Source organism: Phoca vitulina, unplaced genomic scaffold (genome assembly GCF_004348235.1).
Source record: "Phoca vitulina isolate PV1807 unplaced genomic scaffold, GSC_HSeal_1.0 scaffold2, whole genome shotgun sequence".
Taxonomy (NCBI): Eukaryota; Metazoa; Chordata; class Mammalia; order Carnivora; family Phocidae; genus Phoca; species Phoca vitulina.
The window spans coordinates 37582144-37601276 of record NW_022589705.1 but is presented as its reverse complement, the minus strand read 5'-3'; the positions used below and the strand labels follow the sequence as shown (position 1 = coordinate 37601276).

The window sequence follows — 19133 nt, the reverse complement described above, 5'->3', positions numbered from 1 at the left end:
AACTTGAATATTAAGAGTGATAATCAGGAGCGCCTGGGTGGCTCAGTCGTTGGGTGTCTGCCTTCAGCTCAGGTCATGATCCCGGGATCCTGGGATGGAGCCCCACATAGGGCTCGCTGCTCAGTGGGAAGCCTGCTTCTCCCTCTCCCACTCCCCCTGCTTGTATTCCCTCTCTTGCTGTGTCTCTGTCAAATAAATAAAATCTTGAAAAAAAAAAGTGATATTTATTAGACTATCATCAAAACAAAGACAGGAGGAACTTTAGGATACTCTGGCTCTATATAGAGATAAAAAAATCATGTCCAGGGGGCTAAGTGACAAGGCAAAAGGCCACACGGTATCAAAATCAGAACTAGAACTTGTATCTGACTCCCAGCCCACTGTTCTTACAATTATAGTTCATCTTCCCCTAAACATGGATTTTCCTATGGTTCCTAGTTTGTATAAAGATTTTATTTGACAGAGAGACACACAGCGAGAGGGAACACAAGCAGGGGGAGCGGGAAAAGGAGAAGCAGCCTTCTGCTGAGCAGGGAGCCTAATGCGGGGCTCAGGCCCAGGACCCTGGGATCATGACCTGAGCCGAAGGCAGACGCTTAACGACTGAGCCACCCAGGCGCCCCATAATCTTGATATGCATATTTTAGTTTTAGGAGGTTATAATGAAATATTAAATGAAGTCTTGAGCCATATCCCATAATGAAATATTTTAAATAAGATGTTATCTAAAGTCTTAAATTTGTAGCATTACTTTTAATCAGTAAATTTAGTAATTGTATTTAGGGAACAGGTTATTTAAGCTTTATTTTTGGCTTCAAGTAAGAAATGAACACCTTTTGGATGGTTTATTGTACAAACTAATTTTCTAGTATTTAATATATAAAAAAATTTTTTTTTGAAGGAAGAGGAAGAACATGAAACCTTCGAATTGAGTAGGGAATATGAAGAATTAATCAAATTGAAAAGAAGTGGCTCTATTCAAGCCAAAAATCTAAAAAGCAAGTTTGAAAAGATTGGACAATTGTCTGAAAAAGAAATACAGAAAAAAATAGAAGAAGAACGAGCAAGGAGGAGAGCAATTGACCTCGAAATTAAAGAGCGAGAAGCAGAAAACTTTCATGAGGTATACTGTGTTTAAGAGTTACAGTATAGTAATTATGATGAACTTAGAAATATAACATTGACTTTGAAATATGGTACTTAACAATTAACCATAGGTATATATAATAACCCGGGAACTAAATAGCAAAAGCACATTAAAATCTTAAAGAGACTTCAAAAGGTTGCCTCAGTCTAGCATTGTTTCAAAAATGGCTTTTATTAGAATTAAATAGCCTATCGTGAACATCACTCTGGAAAAAATAATTTAAAAATATTTATGGCACAGGACGCCTGGGTGGCTCAGTTGGTTAAGCATCTGCCTTAAGCTCAGGTCATGATCCCAGGGTCCTGGGATTGAGTCCCACATCAGGCTTCCTGCTCAAGTGGGGAGCCTGCTTCTCTCTCCCTGCTGCTCCCCCTGCTTGTGTTGACAATAAATAAAATCTTTAAAAAATATATTTATGGCACAAATTTTAGTTTGAATCATTAGAACCAATGTACATATGGGTTAAAGTAAACTCCAGAGATTATTCATACTTAAGGATGACGCCAGTAAAGCTTAATGATCTGCTCAAAGTCATGCCAATAATTCAGTGACAGAGCCTAAATTAGAATTCAGAGGACATGAATTTGAAGTACCTCCAAATATTAAAAAGGCAATTACTAGATGACCCATAATGTTCCTTCCAACCTAAGGTCTAGTTCCATGATTATGAATATTGCTTTAAATATGATCTGGAGAATTTTTTCTGCCAGAATTGCCATTTTATAATACTTAACAGTATTTAACTTATGTTCTTCTGGCAATGAATTTTCATCAAATAATCAACTAATAAAGCAGGTGTGGGAAATTGGGCAGGCCTTCAGAGACTGTTAGAAGACAGAATGAAGAAACTGATGCAAAACATGCATGCACCTATTTTTCTTATATAGGCAATTATTTTAGAGCTTGTTTCAGAATTTCCTTCAGTTGGATGTGGTATCCTGAAGCAATTTCTTAGTACTGTGAAATATAAATGGTGAGACTTCCAGACAGATCCATTAAAAGTCTAAGTAGTTTAGAAACTATACCTAAGGTACTTTAGAAACCCTGAATTAACTGTACCTATAACCCCACTCTACTAAAACCTCCCTCAAAAGCCACCAGTGACCTCATTATCACCAAATTGTTTTACAGACTCGTTGTTTTAATAGTTTAAACTCTGCACTTAGATTATCGCTTATTTCCATGGTTTCCAACTCTTACCCTAAATAGATGACTAACCACCTACTTCAACTCAGTGATTTCCCCAACTTCCTTCCAGCCAATGCCTCTTGCAGTTGTCTTTCCACTTACTCTACCTGCAAACACTTGTATGCCATTTGACCATCAATATATTTTGTTGGGTGAAATTCATCTCAAAGACAGTTATTAGCGAAGAAGGGTGAGGAAGGAAATCATGAAGTGGGAAGTAAAAGAAATTGCATTTTTTCTGTATTACATAGGAGGGTGAAGAGTGATGGACAATCTTGTGACAAGGGAGTATTTTAAGTTGTTAAAATGTAACATCCCTACCCTTTTCTGTTAGTACTATCAGCCAGCACAGAGTTGGTTAAGCAAATAAAATACACTGGGACTCCAGTGATATTGTATAACCTTTACACTGGGAGAAAAGGGTTCTAATTGTCAGGAGACTGTTATTCAAATAAAACTTTCATTTTTCACAAATTAAGGGATAGTGAAAATCTCCACATCTGAGTATAGCACAAATATGTAAACCAAACATGAGTCATTATTTTGTGCCTATAAATGACAACTTCATAACTATTAAAGCTTTAGTTCTTGTTGGTTTCTAGAAAACAAGTAATTCTTATTCTTGGCCCATTTTCATAAAGGAAGAAGATGTTGATGTCAAGCCTGCAAAAAAAAGTGAGGCCCCATTTACTCATAAAGTGAACATGAAAGCTAGATTTGAACAAATGGCTAAGGCAAGAGAAGAAGAAGAACAAAGAAGAATTGAAGAGCAGAAGTTACTACGGATGCAGTTTGAACAAAAGGAAATTGATGCGGCACTACAAAAGGTAGCAGGCTTACATACTCTATTTTTCAAATATGCTCTTAAAACATTGAGGGATTAAAAATTTTTTAATCGCTTTCAGGTCAGTGTAATGTTTTATAAAGTACACATTGTAGTAGGCATATTTACATGTTCTTTGGGAAGCAAATACCCATTCACTCAGGAAATTCTTTTGCTAAACCGTTGTCCTGAAAATGCTACTTTAAACACCAACTTGAATGTGCTTATATTTAATATAGAAAAGAGAAGAGGAGGAGGAGGAAGAGGGTGGTAGCATCATGAATGGCTCCACTATTGAAGATGACGAGCAAACGAGATCAGGAGCTCCGTGGTTCAAGAAGCCTCTAAAAAACACATCGGTTGTAGACAGTGAGCCAGTTAGATTTACTGTTAAAGTAACAGGAGAACCCAAACCGGAAATTACATGGTGGTTTGAAGGAGAAATACTGCAGGATGGAGAAGACTACCAATATATTGAAAGAGGAGAAACTTACTGCCTGTATTTACCAGAAACTTTCCCAGAAGATGAAGGAGAGTATATGTGTAAAGCAGTCAACAACAAAGGCTCTGCAGCTAGTACCTGTATTCTTACAATTGAAAGTAAGAATTAATCACTTAATCTAGAACTTTTATTCTATTTAAATTTTTTTCCTTTAAAAAAAAAATCACTTTTCTTCTTCTCTTTTTTAGCTGACGACTACTAGCTCCCCTTCCCTCTCCCTGGAACTTTCTCTCCCCTCCCCCCCCGACTTTCTTACTACACCCATGTTTTCTGTGGCGGGGCCAAAATGGAAACCGGAAGTGCCACTATGTTGACTTTTTATTCCTTTTCATAATAGTCTTCAAAACACAAGCTCATCTAAGGAATAACTTCTTCCTTTCCAAATGATCACCAGATTCATCACCATATTATGCAGAAGTTAAGGTGTATCTAATGGGGTAAAATGGAGAATTTACTCAATTGTTAAAATACATTATTTTGCATGAAAGAATGTCATTTATGAGCTATTTTCACCGAAAATTAGTCCAAGATAGTAGAGACTTAATGAATTTGGAACCTATCAATTTGAGTTTTCCTTAATACATCATTTTCCTTGTAGTTTCAAAGTCTTTCTGAAGCAGAGAGGGGGAAGGGGTGCCATTCCTTTCAAGGGAAAGGGGAAGCATGGAGAACAAAAGGACTTTAAAGAAACAATTGCCAGAGAAAATTTAATGGAAACCATTGCCTATAGAGTTCTGAATGTTGAGAATAAATATTAACATGTACTTTTCAAATGTGTGTAATATATATTCAAGCTTATAAAGCCAATTTATGTTGTGACCTAGCCTAAACAAATTGTTTATAGTGAGAAAACTTTGTATCACTAGTTTATGCAGGAGAAAACACTTTTAACATAATGAACGATTTCAAGATCTAAGAAAAAAAAATGGCACAATCTTCAATTTTAAAATCTGGTCTTCAAGTCTGTAAATAACTACCATGTTCTAGTACCAAGTTGTTTTGTATTTTAGTTTTCTGGAAAACAACTGTATTTTACAATGTAAACTCAGTAAAGTAACTTCTGTATTAAAAAATAAAGTCAATATTTTAGAAAAGAAAAACACTCCTTTATAATATTGATCAATGTACATTTATTTTTTTTATTGAGGAAACCATAATCAGTACAAAATTACAGCAATCATGTGCCCTTTTACATACAATGTCATTAAAGCAAACTCTAAACCACAGTTTGTAAAGCATTCAATTTACCTCAAGTCCAAGCTGCATCTCCCTAAGACACTGTTCCCATCACAGTAGCCATTTTAAGCCAATCTTCTTTTTACACACGGGTAGTTTCTGTAGAGAACACTTTTCTCAGGACGAAAATGCATCGAGCATGCATAAGAAAAAATATATATATATATGCGCAAATACATTTAAGAGTTTCTATAGGGCTATCATTGAAGAAAATAAAACCTCGGGATTTGCTTCTTAAAAGCACCAATTTAAAAAATCCCTCAGAAATTTATACTGTGGCAAGAAAACTCAAGTGACTAAACAAAAAATAAGGTTATTTTCAGAGTCAAAATTATCTTTAGTATTGTTAAAATAATTTTAAAGTGAGGCAGAATTTTCAGAAAATAAAAAGACATCCTCATTGATCATTTCTACATCCTTATTCTAGACAACAGATGTTTGCAGATAGAGCTGGTTCTCCTGGCAGAGTATTCAAACAAATGTTATCACTTCTGCATATATTCCTATTTCCCTCTTAAGGTACTCTGCTACTCCTACCCAAACCCACCCTTATGAATTAACTACCAAGGTATTTGTCTAAGGAAATATTTTATAATGTTTATAAACAACTAGTATCAAATCATTAGTTTTAGTATTAAAACCATTTTCATTAGTTAAAAATAAAAGTATACTTTTCATTTCTAAAAGAAACATCAAACCATAAGAATTCTACATAACACCACACTAAAATATCATTAAAAAATGAAACACATTGTCAAGTTTTTAAGTGCTAAATAAAATAAATCAGTTCAATTTCAATCTAAACATTGTTTCTACCACTCCTAACATCCATTGCATTCAAGTCAACTGGCTCACCTTTTCTGCTTTCCATTTATTTCAAGGTTAAGATTAGCGCCATTTAAAAAAATGCAGTATCAGTGAAGGCTTATGGTAATGAATAAAAAAAACTCGAGATAGAAACAATGCCCCAATATCTATTAGCATTCATCTATATTTTATAAAAATGCAAACTACAACTAACCAAAACTTGACAGGCTCTTAAGGTTCAAAGAGCTCCTTTGTATTATCAGTCTTAACATACCTATCATTGACTATTAAAATAAAACATACACACACATAAATGTGGTGCAGTAACTATATAACTTACAAAATTTAACAGTTCATGGAACATTCAAGATCAAGCGAATAGCACTTTAAAATGAAAAGTGATCAAAAGCAGGTACATTACACCCTATACCATATTATGTATGGGAATACATTTCATATTTCTCAATTATGATTTGCCAATTTTACCTTCTACATTGAGCCCTTCTATGGTCCATGCTCATCGGCTCACCAATGGCATACACTCAAAGGATTCCTCTTTATGGGTAACTATCTCAGGACCTGATTTTATGAGCTATGATTTGGTGCTTGCAGCATCTTCAGCACTGTGTGTGAAAATGAAGGCAGTATTTTTGAATATTTTTCTTTGTTGTAGAGATAAGCAGGAGTTTTTAAAAGGATCAGCACATTTTAGAAACTGAATAAACAAAACTGATATGATGCTGCTTTAATACATTCATCTTAACTCAAAATATGTACCAGTTAAAATCATCTATAAAGAACACAAACATTTTAAACTGGCAAAAAATAAATGCAGCGTCAGTTATTAAAGTATTATAAATCAGAAAAATACTGGTTGCTATACAGATTATGAAAGGTTATTTGCTATACAGTTAACATTTCACTGATGCACATGCCTTATCAAAAACATACTGCCAGTATTCCTTATAATTTTTTCCTTTTTCAGTGTATATAAAGATTATGAAAACTGAATTGTCTAAAAAAAAAAAAGTCATAATAAAACTCTGACCCATAATGTCCTTACTGAATTATTATACTTCAAGAATAAGAAAAAAATAAAGACTCCAAGCTTTGGAGGGCAAAGAAAATGTCCTGTCAATCATAAAAAGATTGTGAAGGCTGTTGAAGTTTCTAACCAAGTGATTTCCTAAATCTAGAAAACTGTAATTGCCCTTTCTTAATTTTAACAATCCCTCTATAGTTGGGAAAAGATCACAAAAAGTTTGGATGTAGTTCAATTACAGCAGCAATCTACTCATCATTTTTTTCGTTTTCATAAAAAAACAAAAAAAAAACCCAAAAAACAAAAAACCAAAAACCATTACCCAGAAATGTAAACAGTTGTTTGAACAACTTACAGACTTTCCACTGAAATGGTAGCATAAATAACAAAATACATTTTGGGGAAGCAGTAGCAGATTGCTTTTGAATTACACAACCACAAAAACCTCACAGGGACAACATTAATGTACTGAAATATTTATTTATATATGTCCTTAGGTTGTGCTTACCTGTTGCTTTTTGCAGCAGAACCTAAGGTGGAAGGTCTGGGAAGGCACTGTGAAGTATAAATAATTGCACTGTTTGCAATTAATAAAGATTTTAAACCTTAAATGAATCAAAATCAACAGCCTCCAATTTGTGAGTTATGATACTGAATCCAACTGAACTATTTCTTCAGTTTAATTAATAAATGCACCACTTTCCTAAAAGGTCATCTATAAAACAGTATCATGCAAAATACTGAAATTGTTCATGTCAATAACCCTACTCTTAAAGATAACACATAACTAACTCCTTATTAAACTTGAAACTAGAACTATATATCCATATCTAAATAAGGGCAAGGGAAGTCACTCCACGTTCTATAAAACAATCAAAAACATTTCAAAATATCTATAATGAACTGAACTGCTATTTTCTACCCTGTAAGTAATCTCAACATTTATGTCCTTGTACATCTCCCTTAATAGTATATTCAGAACAACTGGTGCTCCCCACCAATGAAAGAACTAATATATATTTATGAAATGGTGTTAAACTGCTACATTGCTTAATATTCGCAAACTGAAAACCACTTCTGTCTGATACATTTCAAGTCTTTCATATTAATATAGAAGATATGCATATTGTACACTGAAAAACAATATATTTTAGGAGCACCAATGAGTAATACTATTCAATTTTAATGATCAGTTTTCTTTAGCTATAGCTAAAGCATATCAAAAATACTTACCCATTAAGCTCACTTAAAAAAAAAATACAGACCTATGTATTATTCTATGTTAAATTAAGAAGCAGTTATGGTTTTCCAAGATATCAGCACTGTATTCCAACATAATATTCACACAAAGTATGGCATTTACATTATGTGGAACATTGACAAAAAGATACTGTTGCAGTTCATCAATTTGTCATTCTGATGTACTTACAGTGCAATGCTCCTTGAAGGAACACAATCAAGGATGATACACAGCACAGTCCTCCTCACCCCTACAGAGCTAGTTCTATACTGGCTGGATCAAACCTGCACTTCAACAGACAATGGCAAGACAGACTGTATTTGCATGTAGTCTAATATATTAATATGCAAAGAGCCAACAAATATGCAAAGAGTAAACAATGGATTTCAACAAAATATCAGAACTTCAGCATGAGTGTTATAGAGTAATAAAAGTGATTTCAAGTACATAAAAAATTAAGTTGATTCAATGATTGGACTTGTGCATTTACAGAACAAAGCTTATCTATACTGCAAAAAGAAAAAAAAAAAAAGAAAAAAGCTTGAACATTTCCATACCCCAATAATGTTTCAATGGCAGATGCACTGTAGCTATACTTTTTGCATACTATTCACTTTTCTACCCTAAATTTAAAAAGAAACACACTAATATTGTATACATTGAAAGTTTCTTTACATGAAAAAACTTCTTAATCAACTACTCATATTCACTATCCGAAAACTGTTTAAAAATTAGTTATGCTGAAACAGTCTTGGAAATCAAGTAATTATTAAATTAAGAACAGAAAGGTTAACTGTTATAGCAGCAGTACAGATCTGAAACAGTGGTCATGTATAAAAGGAAATTTCACTGTTAATGCAATGGAAGTATGCCAAAAGATCACTGTACACACATGCAGGTTTTAATCAAACAGAAGGAAAAAAAAATGAAGATATCAGGATTACTTGTGCTGAAACAGCCAAATACAATAAATGGAAAAGATCCTCCAATCTACTACTATACTGCAAGGGGGAAAAAACATGCCAGTGTTTAAAAACTCAATTAATATTTCATGGGGAAAGCTTATATATTTGTGTATATGTATCTTAATTTATCATTGCTAAGAAATTATGAATCCTTTAAATACCCACATATCCAACTTACCGACACAGGAGGTTTCATATCATTTATTGTAAAGCACAAAACAGGCATTTTAAAAGTGAAAGTATACATTGAAAAAGTACATTTATATCACAAAGCATTGACCACATAATAGTTGCAAATACATTTGCTGGAATGTGTACATCTACACTAAATACTAAAAACAAACCAATTTTCATTTCTACACAGAAATATTAACCTCCTATCAGTAGTGATAGATATTTTGTACATTTCCAAAAAAAAAAAAAAAAAACACTATTTTAAACCAAAAACAAATTAAGATCTTCATCAAGTCGTCTGCATCCATATATTTAACAAAGGTTTTTTTCCCCCACACAATGAAGCAAATACTGTATTGTCCACTTCTTATTATTGGCCCTGTGCAGAAGAGATACATAAGAAATACACAAAAAGTTAAAGAAAATCCTTTAAATGGAGCTAACTCAGGAGTGAATCCTTTAAGAAAGAAAAACTGGTTAATATAAATGGTGGTGGCTTCTTGCATGATTTGCAAATCCCTGGGGGAAAAAAATTTATTTTTAAAATCAAAGGCATTGTAGAAATATTCAGCACTCAGATGCCAGAAGCATTTATAAAAAACAAACAAAAAAACCCAAACAATACACCACAGTACTTCATTTAGTTATGCTATGCCAGATAAAAATTAAAAAGGCAAACATAATCCCAGACAAAACAGTAAACATGCAGAAAACATGATTGGAATAGAAATCAACACATTAGCAAGTTTCGTATACCTGAGGTGCTGGAGGATGCTGTGGCATTCCCTGGGGACTTGTCTGGGCATAGTAGGCTGCTTGTTGTCTATAGTACTCAGCCCAGGCTGCACTATAATCTGGCTGACCACCTGGTGGAGCACCAGTAGGAGCAGGAACTGCTTGACCTTTGAGAAAACAGAACAACTTTGTTGCTGTAACCACAATTAAAAGCCCAAAAGAATCTCATTTCTAATAAAAACAATACCTTGCTTCTTGTAATATTCCTCCCAAGCTTTTGAATAATCTTGTGTCTGCCCTTGTTGACCTAAAAAAAACCCCCTAAATTTTAATACAAAATTATATCCACTGTAAGTACAGGTTATAAAGACAAGCACAGAGGGTCAGAATTGCTCCTGTTTTATTTTATATATTCATTAGTGTCCTATTTTAAATATTCATTAGAAAACTACTCTTGTAATTAAAAAAAATCAGAATGCTGTTTTTTGCCTTATTAATATTAGTAACTTTTAGTTCTAGAGTATCACTATTAAGAAAAAGCAAAATCGAAACCGTGACAGTTTTAACTAGGAAAGGAGAAAATTTAGGTATCTTGATTCAATACAAAATTTATAAATATGTTCTAAAATGAGTTTGGAAAGTACTTCAAGTAAGCAATCTATGGTACCCTGATACTGATGCTGGGCACAGGGATGGGGGAGACCATTATTTTTTGTCTTATTCATTTGGATGTTACACTATAGATTTTAAATAAAATGTAAATCCTTGATGGAGAAAAAGAACATTTTTGAGAAACAAACAAAAAACACCTGAAAGCTTTTAAAGACTTTATTAAGATCTGGTCAAGATTTTTGTTTCCTGATTAGTAACCTACAAACTGTGTGTACAAAGACTAATCTAATCTTCAAGATATTTTTTAATAAGATGTTAAAAGTTTCAATACGATGTATTCAAATCACAACAAAATTATATTAAAAGTAAGCTGAACAAAGGACATAAAGAACAATTACTGAGAGGTTCAAAGCAACAAAACCAATGAAACACAAAACTCAACAGCTTTCATAAGCAGCTATTTTTCTAGGCAGTGTAACTCCTGAATGACTAAAGAGACCTAACAACCTAAATACAATGCACAAAACTAAAATTGGCTCTGGATTAAAACCAACTTAACAAAACTCACACACACAGCTACAAAAGCACTTTTCTGACAACGAAGGAAATTTAAATATGGTCTGTATGTTGATATTACTGAAATAATTTAAAAGTCTGCAACTTACTTTGTAAAGGCTCAAGGCACAATATATACGTACACACGCACAGACACAAAGTACATATGGTAAGCTTTTAAAAAGTGTTGAATTTGAGTAGAAAATATAAATATGGGTGTTTGCTGTACTATTTTCTGATTTTCCGAAGGTATATAATTTTTGAAAAAAAAAAAAAAGGTGGGGAGAAAGAATGCGTATTTTCTCATTTAGCTCCTTTGTGAATTTTATTTAGCTTATAATTACTTGACCTGATGAAGTACGGCTAGACAAAAAATACTGAAGCATAGACACAGAGAAAGCTGTTTTTATGTTTGTTGGATGTTGTCAACAAGGTAACTTTATATAGTTGCAGAAATTAGTGTCTATCAGCATCACAAAACTGGCTGAAGAACAGAAGCAATTCAGTGAATAAAATTTTAACATTTATGAGTAACTTTAAAAATCCAGGAAAACCCCCCCTTCTATAAATATAGGCAACAGCAAAGAAATCCCATGTAATATAAACAAAATTCTCTTATTTTTGCGTTCCCTAATCATCTTCAAAGAGGAAGTGAGTTTAACATTTTATCCTATGAGACACAATTCAAGCAAATCTGAAACAGGTTTCAATATTTAAGACAACTGCCAAATACCCCAGGGTATCAACAGTAATAAAACTACACAATGTGTCTTACAAACTGTACACTTGAAAACCTGCTGACTTAAGGCCAAACTTGGTTAAGACAGCAATTTCTACCTTGGGTTTACAAAAAGGAACTGATCATTGTTAGATACTCATTTTATAGGCAAAATAACTAACATGGTAGAAACAGGGAGACACATTAAGAAAATTCATCAAACTCAAATGTTCCTTCCCCTCCCCCCAACTCAAATATTTCTGTGGGAAGTGAAAGGTAAACATATTAGACTCTAAGAAAAACAAACACTTGGTAAGTAGTAAACACCTCACACTCCTTTCTTGAAGGTGTCCAAAGAAAAACTTAACTCATTCCTCCAATCTGGGGGACAAATGTGATTCATTTTGCCCTGCTGAAAAGTAAAGAAAGAACTCTTCCTATCTACTTGGGACTTGGCTATCCCCTAACCTCTTGTGCCTCTCTGCCCCTTTTAGGAATGTCCTTAGCTTGCTCCCTTTATCCTTAGTTCAAAAACTGTTTGAGGCCAGATAGTTTAGTTTATACTTTAGAACATTACTTAATATTTACATATAGGTTTACAATATATAAGGTTTTACTTTCATTTCATTCAAGAGATGAGACTTGCCCGAGTTCACATGTAACATTCCTGAGCCAAACCTGATTGAATAGATTTCACTCTAAATTCTCTCTCTAAACACCTGCATCTTTCCCACAACCACTTTCCCCACCACACGACCTCCATCACCCATCCCCTGGTCTTTACACCAAAGGTGCAGTGTCCACCATATCAGTGCTTAACATTAGAAGGGCCTTCCTCAACTCCCAACTTTTCCAAAAATGCCTTCACTAGCCCTCTTCCAAAGGGCAACTGCCAGTCTCTACTTTGAAATCCTTTTTCATCTCTCTTTAGGGTGTTTACTTATTACAAAAGTTCCCTTCACTCTAGCTTCAAAAATACCTACTCTTCTATGTTGGCTGCCATTCCTTATTAAGACTTAAAATTTCCTTCATTAACCCTCTAATAAACTCATCTTTGTGAATTTCTCTCCTAAATTCTGTTGGTGTTAATCCGAGGAAATTTAGAATTGTTTCAGAAAATGAAACGAATTTAAAAACTTAACCCGTTTCAAGAGGTTTAATTACTTGTAAGTGAACAATGACAAATTCATAGTGTTAGTGGGTATTTTCTGTTAACAGAAAAAGCTGAAATTTGCCTTCAAAAGCTGGGACAGCCTACCTAGTTTGGTAAAGAGGGCACTGGGATGTCCAGAGTCCTAGAAAATCACAGCTCTGCCACTGGAAGAGTTCAACATGGCCTCTCCCAATAGGGGACTTAGATTTGGAGATACAAGATTTTTATCTCCCTAATATTTTATTACTTTCTTCCCTTTCATTTAAAAATCTTGAGGGCATCTGGATGGCTCAGTCAGTTAAGCATCCGACTCTTGATTTCGGCTCAGGTCATGATCTCAGGGTCGTGGGATCAAGCCCCACATCGGGCTCCAAGCTCAGCACAGAGTCTGCTTCTCTCCCTCTGCCCCTCCCCCTGCTCAAGCACTCTCTAAAATAAATAAATCTTAAAAAAAAAAAAAAAAAATTTTTGAAAACTGTCTTAGTCAGTAAAGCATGTGACTTGATCTCGGGGTTGTGAGTTCAAGCTCCACGTTGATATACAGGCTACTTTAAATACATATGCATGTACATACATACATAAAAATCAATCTTGAAAACTGAACTGTTAGTTTTATGCTTTAAGGTCGCTTATGCGCAGTTGTTCTAAAAGGATCCTAAGGACCAGTAATGCACCTAGGAGAAATTAAGGTAGTTAAGCAACCAATCATTTAACAAAAGAACTTTTAAAGAAAAAATAAATGGATTTTGTAGCTAACATTAAAGACCTGGCAATTTAACATTATTTCCTTTAAGATTCACATGTGAGAGAATCATTAAACTAATCCTTTGCTCAATAAATTAACAGCTGATCAATGTCGTGCTATAGAAAAACACATAACTGGGAAAAAAAAAAAAAGGTGGGGGTTAAGGAGGCTCTTAAGCCAAACATAGTGTTATTTAACTATTTCTGTAACATTTTTCTCCACAAAGGAGTCAACAGGGTCCAGCGTACTATCTATAAAATTAAAATTTTACAGTCAGTAAAGGTAGAAAATGAAAAAAGAATGGCAAGGTGAAAAGTCTATCCTTAAAAATCTGAATGGTAATAAGACCTCACAGATTACATTCAACACGCATCCCTCACTTTGGGCAAGTAAAATATAAAAATACTAAACAGTAATTAATGGCCATGCTGCAAATGAATGGTAAAATACACTAAAACACAAGTTGCACTAATTCCCCAATAATTTTCTAGGTCCACAAACAGGCCTATTTTTACTCATTTTTAATATTAACGTAGGGAACATCTCTGGCTTATTAACCACTGTGAAAATATAAGCTGGACCCAATGATTTTTAACTGCAACAATTTAATTGCAAATCCTCTAATCTTTAAAATGGTGACACTATTTAATACAAGTTATTAGAGTGACCGTAAGTCCTGACAGAATACCATCCTCAGTTATTCTCAAAACTATCCAAATCTGGACAATAAATTATGTGATCACCCTAAATAGAATATACTGTTTTGAGGAAAAATAATTTTTCTTTAAACAGAAATCAAGCTGGGTAAAACATTCTTATCACCAGGTAAATGTATCCCACACAAAAAAGATTAATATAACTACCCTTCTGGAAATTTTTCTTTCTGTGGAGGATGACAAAACATCCATGGGCTGAGAAATTTAGGCTGAGAATCTCAAACAGACTGTATCTTCTGAGAAAAATTCTAGCATCTATAGATTCATTCTATTCCAGTGAAGGATGGATAAGTTTATCTGTTTAGCTTTCATTTGTGGTAAGTGGCTGTGGTATACATGTGTTAATTTTAAATGACTAACACCACAAGCTTCTAAAAGCAAAAATTATCTGTTCAGAAATACAGCTGACCCTTGAACAACTCAGGGTTATAGGCACTGACCCGTGTACAGTTGAAAACCCACATGTAACTTTGACTTCCCAAAAACTGCTAATAGCCTTCTGTTGAGCAGAGGTCTTTACAGATAACATAAACAGTTGATTAGCACCTATTTTGTATGTTTACGTATTACATACTGTATTCTACAATAAAGCTAGAAAAAAAAATACTAAGAAAAATATAAAGAAAATTCATTTATAGTACTGTAAAAGAAAATCTACTTGTAAGTAGTCCCGCTAAATTCAAACTTATGTTGTTATTAAGGGGTTAAGAGCATAATACCAGGTTCCAAGTGGTCCCAGGAAAAGGCCAATTTGGGAGATAGACTTGGGATTTACGCCCTCTAGGGAGTTCAAATTCTGCTTCTACCACTTAGTAGCTGTACATGTGACATGTTAGTGGAAATACAGTCCTTTTCATTAGTAACAGTTTGTAGTAATATAGTTGGCAAAGTACTTGATTAACAATTGTATCCTCCATGAAAATAAAACCAGAAGGGCAGGGGCTCCTGCTATTATGCCCATAATCACATTCTCAGCTCTATCATTATGTTTGGCATGTGGTATGTGCTCTACAGTTACTGAATGGAAATGGCCTTTCTAGGTGACCTTTTCTTTTTCATATACACAAATGTTATTTAAGTAATTAATGTACTATGTCACTGTCAGTTTTATTTTGCAGCAGAAAATACCACACACAACCAATTTTTGCTTGGCACTCCAGAATTTAACCTATGCCAGTTAGGCTACTAATATATGTAACTAGCTTTGACAAAAGTGCAAATAATATCCAATGTTATATGTTGTCAATGGGGCAATTTTTAGTTTCAATTATTAAGTGGTTGACACATACATTTAGAAATAAGATTTCCTTGTTATGTGACCACAAATTTAAGAATTATCTGTAACAACCTTGATACACCCAAAAGTTCAGTGATTTTAGAATGCGTTCAATTATTCTCCAAGATTTTAAGTTAAAAATAGAAAGTCCCAGTAACAAAAACATGATACAAACATGGTTTTCTCACAGTCTTCATCCTTCTACTGTGATATTTACTAAATGCTTCGACTGCAGTTTAATTAAATGTATAAAAAAGAAATGTAGAACATACCCATTTTCTTGTAATACTCTTCCCAAGCCTTGGTATAATCAACCTGTCCAGCTGGAGCTGGATTCTGCTGATCTCCTTGTTTAAGAAAAACAAAAAACAACAAATGGTAAGATTAAGGGTTTCAAAAGACATTCTTGGCCCTTTCCTTCTGTTCCTTGAGTGGAGAAATTGGGAGCGGCCTGCCATAGCGAGTGAGGGTACTGTGTGGTAGTGGGATTCTTGCTCGTGCCAAAGACATAGGAAGCAGGAGGTATAGAGGCAGTCAAAGAAAATCTGTCTATATACAATGGAAGGAAGAGTAGTCACATTGAGCATTTAAATAAATTCACTGGTTAAATAAGGAAACACAATGAAGATACAAGGTCTTTCACCATTTATAAGCATGGAAAGGGAAAAGGCTAGAAAGAATCCTGAAGTGTTATAATGGAATTGCAGGAGATACAATAATCTTATAAATATATACATACATAAATTATTTATGTTGTTTCATATATGTGTATGTAGATATACATACAGGTAAATTTCTTAGCTCTGTATGCTGAAAGGATTTAGAAGCAATGACAGCTTGGTAGCAATGAACACACTGAGTTTGGTTTCTTAGATGATGGTATTTACTAAAAGGAATCAGGGCTCCTTGGAAAAATGGCTGATTCTAAGGCTTGAGCCCAGAAAGCACAAAATAAGCATCTTATTGTGCAGAAAGTAAGGATGTGCTTCAAAGAATGACAAACATGTCAAAAGGATACAGGAGCCATCTTGAAGGTACTCCTGATTAGCCAAAGCTAGGGCAATCTGATAATCATATAGTAAAGATAGTTTAAAAACACAACATGTTGAATAAAACAGGAGTCCATACTGATAGAAATAGGAAAAAAACTTCTTCCTTATAGTACAATACCAACTAATACATATAAAATGAATGATGTAAATAAAAATTATCATCATAGCTGTAGCTGAATCAGGAATGTGTTATCAGAGAAGCTGATACGAGGAAAACAATACTCATATAATCTCAGTATAATTCTCCAAAAAATATTAATTAATTTCAAAGAGAAAAATGCAATTTTATAGTATAGAAACCTGGCAAGACACCAACGTGACCAAGGGACTATGGTTACCATCTCCAGGGATGAAGCAGGTCAACATTATATGACCCCATGATATAATGCACCAAGAGCACAGCATTATTTCAGAGGTACTGCCAACCAGCAAGTAGGACCTCATGATCTTGACCTCATCTTTGTGAGAAAAAGTTGAAGGAACCTATGTTGATTTGATCGTCATCTTGCAAAACAAAAGGTCTATACTTTTTTTGCCAGATGGGACCCTGGATCAGAACAGAGAAACTGATGGGACAACCAGTGAAATCTGAGTAAGGGTTTTGCATTGGGACAGTAATGACGTACCAAGGCTGACTGACTGTTTTAGCGGGCTGTATGATGGTAATGTATTTTTGGAGTAATACAGAAAGAGTACTTAAGGTTACTGGGACTTCCTGTGTACAGCCTGGTCTTACATGGTTCTCAAAAACTACTGGTAATGGATATGGGCATGTATGACAGGGTAAAGGGACAAATGGGAGGTGAGAGATAAAATATTAACAGCTAGGTACCTGGGTGGTCTGTAATGTATCTTACAACTAAAGCTTTTATGAAAGTTTGCAATTATTTCAAACTTATTTTTAAAAAGCAAAGTCTGCTCAATGAAGCTATAGTTATATTGGAAATTTCCAAACACAAGTTTCTACTTCTACATACAAAATAAATTCTTTAATTACCATAGTTACCTTGTCCATTGGTCTGGGTTGTAGTTGGTGCACCAGCAGGAGCTGCAGGTGGTGGCTGTGCTTGCTGTTGATAATAGTGAGCATAATAGGCAGCCCAAGCTGCTGAATTTGGATCCGTTCCTGCCTTAGCTAGAATAAACACAAGTTCAAGGTTTGCATCTGAAGTCCATAATCTCTCTCTCTCACACTCTCGCTCTCTAGTAAATAAATAGACCCCCAAATTAACTGGTTATCAAAAATAGTAAATGGGAAGTTTTCAATTCTATTACTTTGTCATCATTAGCGTTAATTACAGAAAAGTGAGGTGCAGAGATTAAGTGACGTTCTTAGAGAACTAGCTGAGTGGCAGAATTAGGATAGGAACAAAGATTTTTTGTCTCCAAATCCAATGCTTTGCCTCAAACCATCCTGTGGCCTTGGTTTCTTCCTAAACTGGTTTTGCCTCAAGCACAGCAATTCTACATGACAGAGGACTACAGGAAAATGATTTCTAGGAACTAACCTGTACAAGAAACAATTACTTTACAACTATGAATTCTGTCCTGTCTTGCTTTCAATGTAGAGACAATGTAAAAATCTTAAAAAATAAACAAGATTTAGCCATATTTCATCTCCTCATATTTCACAGTAATTATCCTAAAACATACACTTGATGTTACTGCCCTACTTGAAATTCTTCATTTATCCCATTACAGTCTTCAGGGCTGTCGAAGCTTTTTTTAAGTGCAACATTATCACTCAACATCTTTAATGATCTGACCCCCTGGCTTATCCTTCCCATTCTAGCCATATCTTCCCCCATTTGTCAATATTTTTCCAACACTCAAGTTCTGGTCACAGTAAACTGCTTGTACTTTTCAGAAGTTGCCACGTTCATTATCTGGCCTTAGAGACCATGTTATGCTTTCTCTGTACTTGCACCCTCATTTCATCCTTCATAAAAATCAAACTCATGCAGTAATAGTTTGAGATCTCTCAGTCAGAAACAGAAATCCTCTTCTTGATTCTGTCCTTTATATCAAGAATATCATTTGACACTATAGATATGTCTTTTTAAGTTTATATTATCAAGAAAAATGTAATTTCCTTTGCCAGAGTCTGTAACTATATGAAATCTGTTTAGCCTTTATCCCAAATGGGCAGCAAGTCTCAGGTGTTTAATAAAGTTTGAGAAAAAAGGAGCAAGGATTTCTAGAATGATACAATGTCTAAGGTGATACAATTTTAAGGTATGATCCACACCCTCCACACCTTCCTCAAGTAATAAATGTAGTGCTTTTCTAAGTTGCATGTTTGTCTTAATTGTGTCATTACCTGTATATTAATACAAATATTTCACTTGACACCATCTCTGTCTAGAGAAACTGAGATAAAACAGACTTTAGAAAATGGTACTTGTTCTCCTGAATGTGTAGAGGGTATAACAGAACCAGTCTCACAG

The 19133-nt window shown here is 34.3% G+C and overlaps 2 protein-coding genes across 23 annotated transcripts in view; one reads left to right on the top strand and one right to left on the bottom strand.

The window, feature by feature from the left end:
* NEXN (nexilin F-actin binding protein) overlaps positions 1-6732 on the top strand; it is a 44627-nt gene extending 37895 nt beyond the window's left edge. For 2 of the 4 annotated variants that reach the window (XM_032425488.1, XM_032425481.1), the window contains 4 exons: positions 902-1123; positions 2977-3162; positions 3398-3758; positions 3849-6732. In XM_032425488.1, the coding sequence (XP_032281379.1) occupies positions 902-1123; positions 2977-3162; positions 3398-3758; positions 3849-3862 (783 nt within the window). In that variant the 3' untranslated portion in view covers positions 3863-6732. Of the gene's footprint in view, positions 1-901; positions 1124-2976; positions 3163-3397 lie in introns of all 4 variants that reach the window. The other 2 variants (XM_032425487.1, XM_032425472.1) reach the window with 1 other exon arrangement.
* FUBP1 (far upstream element binding protein 1) overlaps positions 4772-19133 on the bottom strand; it is a 34663-nt gene continuing 20301 nt past the window's right edge. For 4 of the 19 annotated variants that reach the window (XM_032425389.1, XM_032425310.1, XM_032425317.1 and 1 more), the window contains 5 exons: positions 17684-17821; positions 15907-15981; positions 10107-10166; positions 9881-10026; positions 9361-9503 (listed from right to left, as the gene is read on the bottom strand). In XM_032425389.1, coding sequence (XP_032281280.1) covers positions 9495-9503; positions 9881-10026; positions 10107-10166; positions 15907-15981; positions 17684-17821 — 428 coding nt within the window. In that variant the 3' untranslated portion in view covers positions 9361-9494. Of the gene's footprint in view, positions 9504-9880; positions 10027-10106; positions 10167-15906; positions 15982-17683; positions 17822-19133 lie in introns of all 19 variants that reach the window. The other 15 variants (XM_032425460.1, XM_032425396.1, XM_032425442.1 and 12 more) reach the window with 9 other exon arrangements.